Below are 17,583 nucleotides of genomic sequence, written 5' to 3'. Positions count from 1 at the left end.
CGCCGCTCTTCTCAATAATCGGCGCTCCTCTTTTCTTCTCAAAGCATGCACACTCAAATCATCACCATGACGCCGACAAGGACAGAACTGTAGATCTCTTAGAACCGTCGCTCTTCTCAAGTGCTCTTCTCCAGAATCGCCGCTCTTCTCCGGAACTGCAGAGGTCGGCACCCCTCTTGTTCTCTTTGGAACCACTACAACCAATGCTCTTCTCATGAATCGCCACTCCCCTTTTCTTCTAAAGCATGCACACTTAGATCATCACCATGACGCTGGCGAGACATCCCCTTTTCTTCTCCGTCGCTCTTCTCCCGAATCCCATTACATTGGTCTACATCAGAGACCTTGTGAATGCGCAGAATGCTTACTAGCAACTTCCCGGAGGAGATCGATGAGTTGATATTTGGAGAAAGGTTCTAGGAGCGTATGGACTGGCTCTTCGGTATCATCATCACCTTCGTCGACACCATCTCCATCAGTGTTTTCTGCTGACACCACATCCCGTTCAGCCATCTTCTCAATCGGAGACCCCTTCAGGTGCTTCTTCTAAAGCACACCCATCACCCATCCTACAAGTTCAACATCAGGCAACGGGTTTTGGTTGGAGCTCACAAAACTCAAGGAATCTTCTAAAGCACACCCATCACCCATCCTACGAGTTCAACATCAGGCAACTTAAAGATTCAATCCAACAGAAACATAAACTTTCTGCTCATTCAACGTGTCTATCAAATTCTCAAGGAATCTCCTTTGTGAATCTGCGAATTTAGAGAAGCCTGGAACTCACAAAACTCTCAAGGTCTCTGACAAACTCTCATATCTTCTATTCAGAGAATTCTGGAACAACTCTGCTACTCAAATAACTCGTAACTTCAGCATTGCTGCTGCATTGAAGGTCCCGGCTCAGCTACCTTCCAATCGATTAGTGTATTATCATGCTATAATTTTTATTAGTGTTTCAATAGTTGTTTAATGCTTCTTCTATTATCTGTGTCTTCAAATACATTAATTAAATATTAAATAAGAATCAGTATTTATTAACGGTCATCATTAATGTTTGTTCTTAAATGCAAAATATGAATTAACAAATCTATTATATAATAATTATACTTAATTGAAAAAAAATATTTTAAATAATTAAAAATTTAGTTATTATTATTATTATATAACAAAAATTTTAAAATAAATATTAAAATAAAATAATAATAATAATAATAATGATTAAATTAAAATAATAAGCGATTCAAGTTGAATTTAATAACATATAATTTTATGAATGTCTTAAAAAATGACAGTTTATAAATAATAATAAAAATAATGATAAAAATCATATATATAATTAACTTCTCTATACTTAGGGGTCATTCACTAATTTTAAATAAAAGAAAATGATTGACAAAACTTATCCAATTATACCCGGTAAGTAAGTTACCGAAAACGTGGCGTTAATAATACCCTCAACCGATCTGGCAACCTTATTGATGATTGGTTACATCTGCCGGACGGTCCGGACCATTTCCTCTTTTTCATATATATATATATATCAGCTCTCTTTTCAAGAAATTATTAAGTGGGGCTGTGGCAGCCTGAACCCTAGCGTCCTTGGAGGCCGGAGCCCCTAAAAGCAATTATTAACCAACGGAAGAAGAGAGAGGGGAGGAATCGGACAATATGGGTATCTCGGCTGCCATCGGAGACGCAGAAGCGGAAAAATCACTGCTTCCGACAACTAACACCAGCGGCAACGACAAGGTCCCAAAGGACACCTTCCACTTAGCCTACATCATCTACTTCACCCTGGGTACGGGTTTCCTTCTCCCATGGAACGCCTTCATAACCGCCGTCGACTACTTCACCTACCTCTACCCGGATGTTAGCGTTGACCGCGTCTTCGCCGTCGTGTACATGCTGATCTGCCTCTTCTGCCTCCTCGTCATCGTTGCTTACGCCCACAAATCCGATGCTTTCATCAGGATCAACATCGGCCTTGCTCTGTTTGTTGTGTCGCTGGTCATTGTGCCAGTCATGGACGTGTTGTACACTAAGGGAAGGAGGGGATTATATGACGGATACTATGTTACGGTTGGTGCGGTTGGCCTTTCTGGAGTGGCTGATGCCTTGGTCCAGGGTGGGGTTATTGGGTCTGCCGGGGAGCTCCCAGAGAGGTACATGCAAGCTGTGGTTGCTGGAACGGCTGCTTCTGGTATTACACTACTACTGCTGCTTTCTACGAGTCTAATTTCTGCTTCTGGTATTACACTACTACTGCTGCTTTCTTCATTAGTCTAACGGATCAACCTACAGATGCTTTTCTTTCTATATAGAGGATTTGCTTGCTCTTTACATGCAATATATGGTAGATTATGAACTTTGTGATTCCTAATTCCTAATGATGTATGATAATATTAGCGGGGCTTAAATAGAAATTTTGTTAGATTTGGGTTCAATGCTGCCAGACACGAAAAATTTGTCAAATTCCCAACCCAAGTTGGTGCCATATTTGGGTTGGCGAATTTGAGTCTTAACATGGGGGAAGAATTACAAACATCTTTTAATTGTTGTATTACATTTTTTATAATTTAATTAAAAATAGATATCTACATGCGTGAAAAATGAGAGGAGCAGACCCCTCACCTGCCCTTTTTCGTCTTTCTTATATAGATATAGATATAGGTACATGCTCAAAATGATCCGATAGTCCAAAAAATTTCTCTAATGGTATGTGCTCAGAGCACCTGTCGCATGTCTCCTGTAGTGTCAAATTGGTGCCTTTGTTTTGATTTTTCTTGTGTTTTTTGTGCCTTTTGAGCTCCTTCTTGTATTACAGAGAATACTTCTATTTAGATTAATTTTTATTTCTTTTTTCAATTTGAGTATTGTTAATGTGCTGGGTTGTTGTTCTTAGTCGCAAGGATCAAAATTTTGATACGATACACCCATATCAGGTGTATTGTATTTTATATTTTGGGTCCCGATACACTTGTTATAGTCAAAAGTACCAATACACCTCTGCCGATACAGAGGTGTATCGATACTTTGAACCTTGCTCATTCATTAGGAAATTTAGTGTGAGATTTGAATACCGAGTCAAATTGGTGGCTTCTTTTGGTTTTACTATTGATTTTGTGATTCGTAAACTGCTCCTGGAAGGCATTTTAATTCCCCTTTGAGGTTTTGTGACATTGGTGCTCAAAATGATCATATGATGGTTGACTTATTTAATTGTTAGGCTCCTATTCTCTTATGTGTAGACTTTCTATTGGGCTCCGTTTGGTTTGTGGGTGGGATGGGAAAAGATGGGATGGGTAAGTGTAAAAACTTGCACTTCCATTATTTGGTTTTATATATGGGAAAATAATAAGAAAAACACTGTTACGAGCTGGTTCTTCGCCGGATTCATGTAAGATGAAGAACAGAGCTCCATGACTGCAGCGGCGGTCAGAGAGAGAGAGAGAGAGAGAGAGAGGGAAAATGAGGGAATGAGAGAGAGATAGGAGTGCTAAGAAAGCAGATCGCCACTGCTGAGAGTTGCAGCGGCAATCAGAGAAAGGGAGGAAGACGGGAAGAATAGGAAGAAGAAGAAGGTGAGGGAGGAGAGAGAAGAGGAAGATGGAGGGAGAGACAGTATCTGGTGAAGATCGCCGCTGCCCCTCGCAGATCCCTGACTCCGCAGATCACCGCTGCCCCTCGCAGAAGAGAGAAGAGAAAGGGAGGAAGATGGGAGGAATAGGAAGAAGAAGAAGGTGAGGGAGAAGAGAGAAGAGGAAGATGGAGGGAGATCGCCACTACCCCTCGCACTGGTTCCTTGCCAGCATCTGGTGAGGAAGAAGGCCAATAACAATCAGTTCAATGGTAACAGTGGTTTCTCGAGTTTTTCCACCGGGGTCACGCGGTTTTGGTGCGACCCCGATTCCACGATTTGGGGATCTGACATCCCACATTTTTCTCATCCCATCCCTCTATTTCCCTCAAAACAAATGAGAGAAAAAGGAATATTTTTGGAATATTCCCTTTTTCTCATCCCCATCCCACAAACCAAACAGAGCCTTGGGGAACCAGGCAAGAGCACAGATGCCATATTCAAGAGAAACATTACCTTCCCACCTTCTGAATTCTTAGAAAAGCATGGTAGCTGATGAAGTAAGTATGAAATTGCATCTATTCCTAAATGATGATTTGTGAAGGATATTGGGCAATTATTTTATATTTTTTTGATAATTGAATGGTAATTTATTCAAAGATAATAAGGTGATGTTACAAAACAGACTGCCCGTGAAGAGGCACGAGCTAGTTTACACTGCTAAAATGAATCAGATGGATCATTGTTGAAATCACGATCCAGATGAATAAGGCGAAGCCCTATATGGTGGCATTTGGAAACTTTCTGAGCATGGCTTCTCTGTGGATCTGTTAATTATATCATCAATAAGGAAGTTACTTGCTCATGAATCTAGAATCTTGGTTCAAGTTTATCTAAGTTGCTTATTATGGTCTTTTTATAGCATGGTAGCTGAGTGATATTCTATCAACTTTCTTGAGTTTGGTGTATTTTCTTTCTAGAAGTAATTCCTAGAAGCACAATTGTCAGATTATGGTATTCATTTTTCTTCGAGATGTGATGGTTGAAACCATCTTAGAGTGATTTGAGATCAACTTAACAAACTCTTACTTGATTATTTGTCATTATTTATTGTCAAAATTTGAACCCGCATCCTCTTCAGCAATGATTTTGCTCCTTTAGAGGCTTTGTCCTGCACAAAGTCAGTTTTCATCAGTGCAGTCATTGGTAGCTTTGGATCCAAGAGTGCTCTTCTGTTGTAGGCAATATTTAAAAATGTAGAGATGGGAAACAAGGTTCCAGGACCTTTAGATGCATAAGACCTATGTGTCATCATTTACCATTTTTCAAAGAAAAACATCAAACTACTGATGAAGGTCTTGAAAGAAGGGTGTGAGTTTCTGCTGTTGGGAAGGGTTTTGGTTTGGGTGCCTGATTGTTTTGTTTTTGGAAAGAGGGGAGATAAGCTATATGTAGGGGTTCTGGCTTTGATTTGGGTCTGTCTGCAGCAGGTTTTTTGAGTTTAATGTTTTTTGTTTTGTTTAAGGGCTTGTCTAGAAGTTGGGGTGGGTTGGTTATGTTGGGTTTTTGGGTGATAACCTTGTCACCTTCTGTATTATCGGCTGGTTGTTTTATAATAAATTTTCTTCTTTATTTATCTTCAAAAATAAAAAGAAAAACATCAAACTAAAATGAGTATGGAAATATGCATGAGAGGAGTATATTTTATGTAAGAAAAGAAAATAAATGATTAGATGATCACATAAATATCAAATAAGAATATTAGAAACCATAGGAAATCAATCGCATACTTAGAAAACATGTAATGATTATTAAGAAGCACTAAATTGTTAAGTAATATTTCAAATGGCTTTAAATATGTTAAGAACCATAAAAAAATCTCGGCAAATCAAAGTTTGTTTTTCTTATTTTTTCCTATTTGGGAGGATTATTTGTGAGAAATATTATGATATTTAAGAAAACTAGACAGCTATATGCTAGTAAGGGCCTCTTCGTTTGCTCTGAAGTCTGACGTCTGAAAGTGTAATAATTACATTAAGAGGTATATTGGTATTTGTGAACTTTTCTTTACTTTGAACTCTGAATGCAGAGAATGTTATTCTGAATTCTGAAAACTATCAAATATCCATTTTGACCCCATATATAGGAGTTTTTGTTTGTCTTTTTGGGGGTATCATTGGAAAACAAAAAGTTGTATGATTGCAATTTAATAGATAAGAGATAAAAGGAAACAAAACCAATTTTCTCTTAAAATTAAAAGATTCTTCTTAACAGATAAGAGTTAAGAGGAAATGAACAGGCCCCAACTCTGGTGTTATGAAATCTCCACTTGTTAGTTTTATGTATCACCTATGCATGCCTTGAAGCTGAACTGAGGTTAATTTGCTGATTCAACTTTTTTTCTTGATCGAAGAGATAATTGTTGTTTACACAAAATGTTCTAAGATCAGCATATATTTATCTCCTGAGAACTAAGAAATACGTATTCAAGTACTTACAGGCTTCAATCAGACAGAAAAGAATTACTATGGACTGCAATTCTCTTCAAAATCTTCTAGGATTACAATTTTGTGTTTACCAAAATTGTTCGTTTCCACAGGATCCCCATGGTCTCAGAAAAAGTGCAATCCTTTACTTCGTTGTTGGTATCGTGGTTATGGTCATATGCATTGTTTTCCACAATGTAGCACACAGGCTTCCAATTATTCAATATTACAAAGATATAAAAACACAGGCTGCACTTGAGGAGGAAAATGAGGAAGGTTTCAGGAGTGGGTCTACCTGGAGATCAACCTTGTGGGACATTATAGGGAGAGTCAAGTGGTTTGGGTTTGGGATAGTCCTTATCTACATTGTGACATTGTCAATATTTCCAGGATATATTACAGAAGATGTGCACTCACTGATCCTAAAAGACTGGTATCCAATCCTTCTCATCAGTGGCTACAATGTGTTTGATCTCATTGGCAAGTCCTTGACTGCAGTTTACCTCCTTGAGAATTCAAAGGTTGCCATTGGCGCCTGTTCTGCAAGGCTGCTATTTTACCCACTCTTCTTAGGCTGCTTGCATGGTCCCAAGTTTTTTCGAACGGAGATTCCAGTCACACTGCTAACGTGCCTTCTTGGCTTGACGAATGGCTATTTTACAAGTGTTTTGATGATTGTAGCGCCCAAGACTGTCCAGCTACAACATGCTGAGTCTGCAGGTATTGTGATTGTACTGTTCTTGGTTGTTGGCTTAGCAATTGGTTCGGTGGTAGCTTGGTTTTGGGTCATCTGATCGCTTAGCAATTTGTAATGTCTTTCAAACCCCCAACCCAGTGTAAGGTGGATGGGGGACTGTCAATGATATGCGAGGTTCCTATTCCTGGATCCAGTTTTAATTTGTAAATCCATGACACCACCTATTTTAATAAGTTAATCTACTCATGAAACACGAGTGGTTGCTGTATAAGAAATAATGTATAGATTGGGTTTGCACTTTACACCACATAGCAATGTAAGATCAGGGAGATGATGCCATGATGGAGTACAAGTGGCACGGATGATGGTAAAACATGCAGTGCATTACAATCTTGTCCGATTGTTAGTGGCGGCCACACAGGACTATCTAAATAGTTGGATGACTCGAATCTGTTGCCTCTGTTGCATTGATTGAAGCATTGGTTGTTCATATACAGAAGGGGGGAGGGGGGCGGATTGAGACATTAACAAGTTGAGACTTCGCATGATTTTTTTTCTTACAGAAACAATATCCATTGCATGGATTTTGTTTTAGGTAAGCAATCAATATCCTCTTCTGGTCACGTAGTTAACTTCCGATTAATAGAGGCAATTCGAAGCTAGGACGTGTTGAGGGTGTTGGAAGTCGGATCAGCAGTAGGCAAGGTTCAAAATATTGATACGTTTGATATGTCGGTATGTGTATCATGCAAATCGATACTATTTTTTTAGTGTTTTTTAAATTTTTTTCTGAAACCAGTTCAGAGAGATCGGTTTAGGACTCTTTCATCCCCTGAACTGGTTAAAACCCCGATACATCCACTGTAGTAGTGTATTGGAAAGGTCCCAAAATGATATGTATTGGTTGATACGCTTAAAATTGGCTAAGTAGAATAGAGTTTGGCTATTAAGGTTGTTGTCAACGAGCCACCACTCGCATTGTGTGTGCCCCCATAGGGGCTGTAGTTCACTTTCTTGGCATTACTTTCTCAGCAACTATTACCTTTCTCCAAATGGTGGTGGAAACCGATAGCAGGGCTCGAAATCGCATTTATTCTAGGACTACCCAGTTTACGAACCACCTGAACCACCACTCGGTAAACAAAAAAATGATTGATATGCAGTGCGAAAAACGTCCATTATTCAATATAAAACTCATTCTCTCAAAGAATCCTATGACTATAAAACTCGCATCTTTTAAAACCAATCATTATTTAATCCTGATAGTAGGTAAGCAATTCATCCGAGTCAAATAGATCAATTCATGCTGCAATTAAATAATAAAGTTTTTAAAATACAAACAATATAAATAAATAAATAAACTGTAGAAAAATTGAACATATTTTTAATATTTTATATTAACCATATTAAAAGAAAATAAATGACAATTAAAACAAACTCAAAAATGAAATTATTTTCCTATTAATTGGTGCATCAGTAGTTTAGCCTTTTGAGTAAAATGTCCTAACCCTTGAAATACAAAAATTTTGCAAAGACAAAAAAATATGAAAATTTTGTAGAAAGCATTTGGACACATTGTTAATATAACATATTTATCATATTAAACAAAAATAAATATGACAAATAAAATTTATTTATATACGTATAGAAACATAAAACAACTGTCATTATTACTAGCATCATCTTCTTCTAAAATTGCCACATAAAAGCATGTGGACATTTGCTATCATGCAAGAAAGCTCTATGAAGTAAAATATAATATGAAGATCAGTTATATGTGTCTCGCTGCAAGAGAATAACATGCATACAAACAGAGACTCGAGTCTCAATCTCTCTTAAATCTTAATATGGGACTTCTACCATCACCATACAGCATCCTATTTTTTCAAAGCAAGACGTATACTGCCTACCTTCGGTGAATTAGTGGAAATACCACCAGCTCATTAATTGATTACATGTAAGATTACATCTTCACCATGAAAGTTGGTCTACCACCAATACATTGAAGAGGAACAGAGCTTTATCCACAGTAATGGGCAGATATTCTCAGAATCACTCATGCAGTAATCTCAACATTAAGCAAAACCCTGAATCACTGATAGGATATGAAAGTGCAAAGGGAATTAACTTTTCAGCAACTTAGTAGATAATCCCGAAACTTCACTCCTGAAAAATCAATAAAAAAAGTAAACGTATTTTATTCAGTTACGACATGAGATTCCAGTGGAAGATTGGAAAAAGAAAACACAAAATCTGTATATGAAATAATAGAATTAGCTGTACTAGCTATTGCTTCCATTTCAAAAAGAATGGGCAATCCTGCTGCCAAGGTTAAAGCTTGGGTTTCGATCCAGCTTCAAGGCCGAACCAGAAGGGCGATACAAGCTCAATGAACGTGAGTTTGGTAGCATAATCTAGCTGGTCTGAATTCCCTGGAATTGCTTGTACCAACTGGAATGCTCTTGCCCTTGTTTCCTCAACTGGAATGGTCTTGCCTCTGTTTCCTCAACCGGAATGGTCTTACAAAGGAAGTCCCGCTAAATCCGACGTCCTTTTGGTAACCAAACCGCCACCCTGCAAAGAAGGCTCTTTTCACACTTGGGTTCTCTGGGGAGTGGTGGATAGATAGTTTTCTCAATCAACAAGGCTTTAGTCTCCGTAGAAGCCAACACCATCTCCTCATGTTCTGCAACTTCGGTTTCCTGGCTATAAACCAGAGATTGATGACTCCTCTTGTTATGTTTATAAACAAGAGAATGAAACAGTGATTGATGACCCCATCTGGTACATCAACTTAACCAGAGATTGATAACTCCTCTTGTTACGTTTATAAACAAGAGAACGAAACAGAGGTTGATGACTCCATCTAGTACATCAACTCAACAGGAGGACGAAATAGTGAAGCATGATCAGATGAATGGCTTCACCCTAATTCCCATACTTTTGAATGGTTCCTTTGGTGAATATTTCTAGGCATGGGCTGACAAGATTCATTGCACAGTTTCTCTGTCTTCACTGGTAGAGGGGGACGAACGTCATCTTCTCCTCTTCAACACTGCTTTCTCCGTGTGCTCCTCCTTCTTAGACATCAGTAGCGTGATCAACTCCTTCTTAGCCCATGTATCCTTCTTCAGTTGGCTAACTTCATTGCGGGCCAAGTTTAACTCGGTGTGAGCCTCGTGTGAAGAAGACTCAGCTGCGAGAGCCTGCTTCAGATGCACCTCAGACTAGTAAGTCAGGGTGTGGATAGTAGAGTTCACCTACCAAGAGAAGAGAAGAAGAGTTAGCACAAGAGAAGCTAAGTACAAAATCGAAAAAGAAAAGTTAGAAACTTACCAACATGTAGTGGGTAGCCGCTCATGCTTCGAGTTGAGCGATCGGCAGTTCGGCCCAACTAGCAACCTCCTTGGCATATGCTACGCTTTGGCTCTTGAGAAGGTTGTATTTTGGAGTCAGAATGCTCCAAGTTGCTTCATCACTGCCTAAAGAAGCAATGGCTGTAGGAGCGGGTTCCGAAGACATTGCCTCCTCGTTTGCGTGGGGCGGGTAGAGCTTCTCAGATTCCTCCTGCAATAGGGAGCAGTCAGATCACGCAACATCAAGTGAAATCTATTATATATATACTAAATGAATGATTTCAAACTAAAGTCCCCTATAGTCAAACATGTGGCCCATCTACATTCATACATTTGTCATTCCAAAGATCTAAACAAAATGAACACGTGTAAAATTCTGAATAGTGGTAATTCAAGAACAGATCCCACTAGACATGTGTCAAATTCTAGTTAGTGGTAGTTCAAGAAAAGAGCCCATTGACATGCAAAGTGGAGCCCACCACCATGTAGAGTTGTGGGAAGTGAGAAGCTCCCACTTTCAATCATTTCCTAAAAAAAAGGAAACTAGGCTATTAATTAATGTTAATAGAAAATTTTAATTACTTAAAATTATTTGCTGAAATTACCCATTTTAATTCAGACTGATAATTAATTATTAATTTTAATTTCTTAAAATTATTATTTACTGAACAATTTTAATTACTCTTTGATTTAATGACCTTATTTTTGAATAATTAGTTTTTATGTTCAATAATTTTTTTTTTGCAAAAGTCCAAATAATTTTTCATTTGCAATGCTAACCAGATTATTTTTCACTTATTTAGTTTTTCAAAAGATAAAAAATAAATTGATGATATTTACCTATTTTATCAAATTATGTATTTATCAAGTTGTTGTCATTGATGATTACGATGATGATGAGTCAACTTTTTGAAAGAGAAGGGCACTAATAATAATTAATGACATCTAATTAATTAATCTCACCTCTTAATTACCACTAACAGTAACTCACTGATAATATTTTTTTATAATAATTGCTGCTAATACTTAAATATTGATATTAAATAATTACTAATAATTTTTCTCATTATTAATTATTTTTATAATGGTAATTAATAATTTGGGAATGATCATTTTATATTTATATTAACTCACATTAATTATATTAAAAATAAACATTTAATGTTAATTATTTATAGTAGAATTATTATCAAAAATTATAATTCATACATTTATATGAAATAATTAATTATATTATTATTATCAATATTTATAAATAATTATTACTAATAATAATGATTTCTGATAAAAATTAATTATTGATTATAATTACTTACTGATAATTAATTCCTTAATTATAACAATGAGAATTATTACTTCTCAGAATGTTAATAAGTTAATGATAATTAATAAGTATTTTAATAACGTTAATTATTAATTGGGGTATAATAATTTTATATTTATATTAATTCATATAATTATTTTATAAATATATAATAAGTGTTACTTATTTATATCATATTAATTGGGATATAATCATTATTATTATTATTATTATTATAAGTAATACTATCATTATTCTCCAATAAATATTTCATTTAGTGAAAGTTAAATTATAAAGTTTCAATTATTCATTATTGTTAAACTAAAAGAATTATAAAAGCAAGTACTATTTTAGGGATTAACTAAAAATCATACTTATAACAAATTAATTACTTCATAATAAAAATAAATAATAGTAATAATAATTATTATAATAATTTAATATTACTTATTTCAAAATCAATACACACATAATAAGAATATAATATTAGTAAATGATAGTAATAATTATACTTATTATTATTACTGATTCCATAATTACTATTATATTATTAATTTATATTACTCAATAAAGACATTGAACAAAAAAAATTCAAATTACCACTAATTGAACGAACTAAAAATCTATGAGTATTCTAATTGACTTGAATTTGACACATCAACATGCCTAAAATTATAATTTCAATCTACATTTCCTATTTCTATCTCCCAATTCCCATAATTCAAATATGCCATTAGGTTATGTACAAGCTTCCTACCTTTTTTCCTAAAGATAAGTTCTAGCTAGTCTACTTGCACCGTGGAGAGCTTAGACTTAAAATCCATAACCATGATTGACCAAAAGAAGCATTGCCACCTAACTTGGAGGTGACTTCCATACTCAGGATGGTCCTATTATTCTCCTGCATTTCTGTTGGATGCCTTTGGAGTCTTGATTATATTATCAGTTGACTATAGCCATACATGATGATGATTTGATTGTAGTCATATATTTTTCATCTCTTACTTCAGATGATGGATTCATTTGCAAATGTTGTTTGGCAGGGATTGTTTTTCTTAGTAGTTCTTTGAGTGGTTTTTTTCCTTCTTTGCCTCTTTAAATGGATATCATTTAAACATTTTTTATACATTCATATGTCCCCTAAATATTAAGCAGTATTAGTGATATTGTTGTAAACATCCATCTATTTTTGCTATTTTATAAAGATTAATGATTTCAAAGTTATTCATACTTTTTTGGGGTGGGTTGCTCAATAGGACATTGGTTTTTTATTGTTAAATAGTAAATTTCAAATTAAATGATACTATAGTTGCCCCTTACTTAGTATGGGATCATTGTCTAGATAAAACATGATAAGTCTCTTAAATCAATGAAAGAGCCTACCCTAAATGTCTATTATAAATAATTAATAAATAAAATAATTTAAATTAAATCAAATAATTACTTATTGAAGATAACTGGATTAAATAAATAATAATAACAATATATTATTTATAAAAAAAATTAACAATAACAACAATCATTAAGTACTTAATTAAGTAAATAATAAAAAATGAAATAACAATCATCAGTTATCGTTAATGTTTATTCAAAGCATGCCCCATAATAATTACCAAATACATTAATTAAACCTTAAATAAAAATCAATATTTATTAACAATCATTAAAATTGTTAAGCCAAATCATTAATGTTTGTTATTAAACGCAACATATGAATTAACAAATCTATTAAATAATAATTATATTAGTTGGAAAATTTTATTTTAAGTAAATATTTAAATAATTAGAAATTTAATTCTTATTTTTACTATATAACGAAAATTTTAAATTAAATACTAAAATAAATTAATAATAATAATAATGGTTAAACTAAAGTAATAAGAGGTTCAAGTTGAATTTAATGACCCATATAATTTTATGGATTGGTCAATTTATATCAACCCGTAGACTGCATAAATATCTTAAAAAATGACAGTTTATATAAATAATAATAAAAATCATATATATAACTAACTTCCCCTACGAGAAAATGATTGAAAAAACTTATCCAATTATGCCCGCTTAGTAACTTACCGAAAACGTGGCCTTAATAATACCGTCAACCAATCTGGCAACCTTATTGATGATTGGTTACATCCACCGGACGGTCCGGACCATTTCCTCTTTTTCATATATATCAGCACTCTTTTAAAGAAATTCTTAAGTGGGGCTGTGGGGGCCAAGCGTCCCTGGAGGATAGAGCCCCCAAAAGCAATTATCAACCAACGGAAGAAGAGAAAGGGAAGGAATCGGACAATATGTGTATCTCGGCTGCCATCGGTGACGCAGAAGCGAAAACATCACTCCTTCTGACAACTAACACCAGCGGCAACGACAAGGTCCCAAAGGACACCTTCCACTTAGCCTACATCACCTACTTCACCCCGGGTATGGGTCTCCTTCTCCCATGGAACGCCTTCATAACCGCCGTCGACTACTTCACCTACCTCTACCCGGATGTTAGCGTTGATCTCGTCTTCGCCGTCGTGTACATGCTGATCTGCCTCTTCTGCCTCCTCGTCATCGTTGCTTACGCCCACGAATCCGATGCTTTCATCAGGATCAACATCGGCCTTGCTCTGTTTGTTGTGTCGCTGGTCATTGTGCCAGTCATGGACGTGTTGTACACTAAGGGAAGGAGGGGATTATATGACGGATACTATGTTACGGTTGGTGCGGTTGGCCTTTCTGGAGTGGCTGATGCCTTGGTCCAGGGTGGGGTTATTGGGTCTGCTGGGGAGCTCCAAGAGAGGTACATGCAAGCTGTGGTTGCTGGAACGGCTGCTTCTGGTATTACACTACTACTGCTGCTTTTTACGAGTCTAATTTCTGCTTCTGGTATTGTATTTTTCTGCTAATTTCCTGGTTTTCTTGTCTTTTTTTTTTTTTGTAAACGTCTTCATTAGTCTAACGGATCAACCTACAGATGCTTTTCTTTCCATATAGAGGATTTGCTTGCTCTTTACATGCAATATATGGTAGATTATGAGCTTATGTGATTCCTAATTCCTAATGATATATGATAACATTAGCGGGGCTTAAATAGAAATTTTGTTAGATTTAGGTTCAATGCTGCCAGACACGAAAAATTTGTCAAACTCCCAACCCAAGTCGGTGCCATATTTGGGTTGGCGAATTTGAGTCTTAACATGGGGGAAGAATTACAAACATCTTTTAATTGTTGTATTACATTTTTTATAATTTAATTAAAAATAGATATCTACATGAGGGAAAAATGAGAGGAGCAGACCCCTCACCTACCCTTTTTCGTCTTTCTTATATAGATATAGATATAGGTACATGCTCAAAATGATCCCATAGTCCAAAAAATTTCTCTAATGGTATGTGCTCAGAGCACCTGTTGCATGTCCCCTGTTGTGTCAAATTGGTGCCTTGTTTTGATTTTTCTTGTTTTTTTTTTTTTTTGCCTTTTGAGCTCCGTCTTGTATTACAGAGTTTGGCTATTAAGGTGGTTGTCAACGAGACACCAGTAGCATTGTGCCCCCATAGGGGCTGTAGTTCACTTTATCGGCATTACTTTTAAATCAACCATTACTTTTCTCCAAATGGTGGTGGAAACCGATAGAAGGGCTCGAAATTGCATTTATTCTAGGACTACCCAGTTTACGTACCACCTGAACCACCCGGTAAACAAAAGAAGATTGATATGCAGTGCGAAACACGTCCATTATTCAATATAAAACTCATTCTCTCAAAGAATCCTATGACTATAAAACTCGCATCTTTTAAAACCAACCCCATAATGAAATCATTATTTAATCCTGATAGTAGGTAAGCAATTCATCCGAGTCAAATAGATCAATTCATGCTGTAATTAAATAATAAAATTTTTAAAAAACAAACAATATAAATAAATAAATAAACTGTAGAAAAATTGAATACATTTTTAATATTTTATATTAACCATATTAAAAGAAAATAAATGACAAACAAAAATTGTCATGGAAATGAAAATACAAAATTTAAAACAAACTCAAAAATGAAATTATTTTCCTATTAATTGGTGCATCAATAGTTTAGCCTTTTGAGTAAAATGTCCTTACCCTAGAAATACAAAAATTTTGCAAAGACAAAAAAAATGAAAAAATACGGAAATTTTGTAGAAAGCATTTGGACACATTGTTAATATAACATATTTATTATATTAAACAAAAATAAATATAATAAATAAAAATTATTTATAGAAACATAAAACAACTGTCATTATTACTAGCATCATCTTCTAAAATTGCCACATAAAAGCATGTGGGCATTTGCTATCATGCAATAAAGCTCTATGAAGTAAAATATAATATGAAGATCAGTTATGTCTCGCTGCAAGAGAATGACATGCATACAAACAGAGACTCGAGTCTCAATCACTCTTAAATCATGGGACTGCTACCATCACCATACAGAATCCTATTTTTTCAAAGCAAGATGTATACTGCCTACCTTTGGTGAATTAGTGGAAATACCACCAGCTCATTAATTGATTACATGTAAGATAACATCTTCACCATGAAAGTTGGTCTACCACCAATACATTGAAGAGGAGCATAGCTTTATCCACAGTAATGGGCAGATGATCTCAGAATCACTCATGCAGTAATCTCAACATTAAGCAAAATCCTGAGTCACTGATAGGATATGAAAGTGCAAAGGGAATTAACTTTTCAGTAACTTAGTAGACAATCTCGAAACTTCACTCCCGAAAAATCAATAAAAAAAGTAAACGTATTTTATTCAGTTACGACATGAGATTCCAGTGGAAGATTGGAAAAAGAAAACACAAAATCTGTCAATGAAATAATAGAATTAGCTGTACTAGCTATTGCTTCCATTTCAAAAAGAATGGGCAATCCCACTGCCAAGGTTTAAAGTTTAAAGTTTAAAGTTTCATAGCCAGCATGCATATTTCACCCCACATTCATTTCTTGGACATTATATTTCTTGACTGCCCAACATTCTGATCCATGCAGCATAGCTGGTCTTCCAACAGTTTTATAGAACTTTCCTTTTAATCTAAGTGCTATTCAATTATCAAATAAGATTCCAGGTGCACCCCTCCATTTTGCCCATCATACTCCAATTTTATGGGCAACATCCTCCTCGATCTCTCTGTTGTTATGAATTATCAAACCAAGATACTGGAAAATGTCACACCGAGTTACTCTTCGTCTCCAATTCAAGTGTACGCTGATTTATACTCCCAAGTATTATTAAAATTTTTACCAAAAAAATTATTACTCAACTTACATATCATATTATCTTTTTTCCTGATACATTGTCATATATTCAATTTAGTCATTATAGGGTCCATTTCATTTGCAGTAAAAATCGTATTTGGAATTGAAATTCCTTGGAATCAGAATAGGAACCAAAATTGCCCGGAATGGATTCTCATTCCCAAGGGAGAGGGAGGGAATGACCATTCCCTCAGGTGGGGGAATGCCATTCCACAAGGAATATGAATCAGATCTCGATTCCACCCAACCAAACAGTGGAATTGGACTTCCAGCTCCTATTCCCACAAACCAAATGGTGCCTTAAAACTTATTGTTTGATTGTTTCTAAGGTATTTGTCCATAAAACTTTTTGCATTTAATCATTCATTAGTTTCATCAATAAATCATCAAACAACATGCACCATAGGACCCCTCTCTTGAATATGTTTAGTCAATTCAGATATGACCTTTGCAAATAAACAAGGGCCAAGTATTGAGCTTTGATGAAGACCCATCTCAACTAGAAAATCTGATGTCTCTCACATAGGTGTTCGAACATTGGTTGTTGCACCCTCATACATATTCTTAATTGCATCTATATACCTATTGAGAGCACCTTTCTTTCCCAAAATCCACCATATTCTCTCTCTCTAAGAACTTTATCATATGCTTTTTGTAGATCGATGAACACCGTAAGATCTCTTCTCTTCTCTCTAAATTTTTCTAGCAATTGTCTTAAAAGAAAGATAGCTTCCGTGATGGATTTCCCTAGCATAAAGCTGTAAACCCAAATTGGTTCTTTAATATACTTGTTTCATGTTGTACCCTTTGCCCTTGCAAATTTTCACAATATGGCTCATGACTCGTGAGTTTAATCCCATGACAGTTTATTAC

General features: G+C 35.4%; 3 protein-coding genes and 1 long non-coding RNA gene across 6 annotated transcripts in view; 2 read left to right on the top strand and 2 right to left on the bottom strand.

Moving 5' to 3' along the window:
* Positions 1-1,558: 1,558 nt before the first annotated feature.
* Positions 1,559-7,038, top strand: ENT1 (equilibrative nucleotide transporter 1). Its single transcript, XM_088978122.1, has 2 exons — positions 1,559-2,224; positions 6,151-7,038. The coding sequence occupies exons 1-2, from the start codon at positions 1,672-1,674 to the stop codon at positions 6,858-6,860; spliced, it is 1,263 nt and encodes a 420-aa protein (XP_088834248.1). The 5' UTR covers positions 1,559-1,671; the 3' UTR covers positions 6,861-7,038.
* A 1,454-nt stretch (positions 7,039-8,492) lies between these two features.
* On the bottom strand, positions 8,493-13,627 carry LOC148862238 (uncharacterized). The gene is made up of 3 exons (XR_016109788.1): positions 13,496-13,627; positions 10,100-10,330; positions 8,493-10,023 (listed from the first exon to the last, which is right to left on the bottom strand). It is a non-coding gene; the product is annotated as an uncharacterized LOC148862238 (long non-coding RNA).
* Positions 13,622-17,583, top strand: part of LOC148862237 (equilibrative nucleotide transporter 1-like) — a 25,454-nt gene continuing 21,492 nt past the window's right edge. Inside the window, exon 1 of one of the 3 annotated variants that reach the window (XR_016109787.1) lies at positions 13,622-14,251. Coding sequence is in view for 2 of the 3 variants with exons in the window: in XM_088977530.1 (XP_088833656.1) it covers positions 13,720-14,251 (532 nt within the window). In the remaining variant the exon portion in view is untranslated. The remainder of the gene's footprint in view (positions 14,252-17,583) is intronic. The other 2 variants (XM_088977530.1, XM_088977531.1) reach the window with 2 other exon arrangements.
* The window catches only part of U2A' (U2 small nuclear ribonucleoprotein A), a 36,464-nt gene continuing 34,583 nt past the window's right edge, over positions 15,703-17,583 (bottom strand). The window contains exon 8 of the mRNA XM_088977529.1: positions 15,703-16,101. Coding sequence (XP_088833655.1) covers positions 16,099-16,101 — 3 coding nt within the window. The 3' untranslated portion in view covers positions 15,703-16,098. The remainder of the gene's footprint in view (positions 16,102-17,583) is intronic.

The sequence above is a fragment of the Nelumbo lutea genome, chromosome 3 (assembly GCF_056320005.1).
Source record: "Nelumbo lutea isolate HS-2025 chromosome 3, American lotus-T2T, whole genome shotgun sequence".
In the NCBI taxonomy this organism is placed as follows: Eukaryota; Viridiplantae; Streptophyta; class Magnoliopsida; order Proteales; family Nelumbonaceae; genus Nelumbo; species Nelumbo lutea.
Note: the sequence above shows the minus strand (reverse complement) of the source record. Positions and strands in the feature narration are given on the sequence as shown.

What these genes read in the sequence shown, in the direction of transcription:
- ENT1 (XM_088978122.1), top strand. Translation starts at nt 1,672, where the DNA reads ATGGGTATCTCGGCTGCCATCGGAGACGCAGAAGCGGAAAAATCACTG. An exon ending in TATTACACTACTACTGCTGC is followed by an intron (nt 2,225 to 6,150) that starts TTTCTACGAGTC and finishes GATTACAATTTT; the next exon opens with GTGTTTACCAAAATTGTTCG.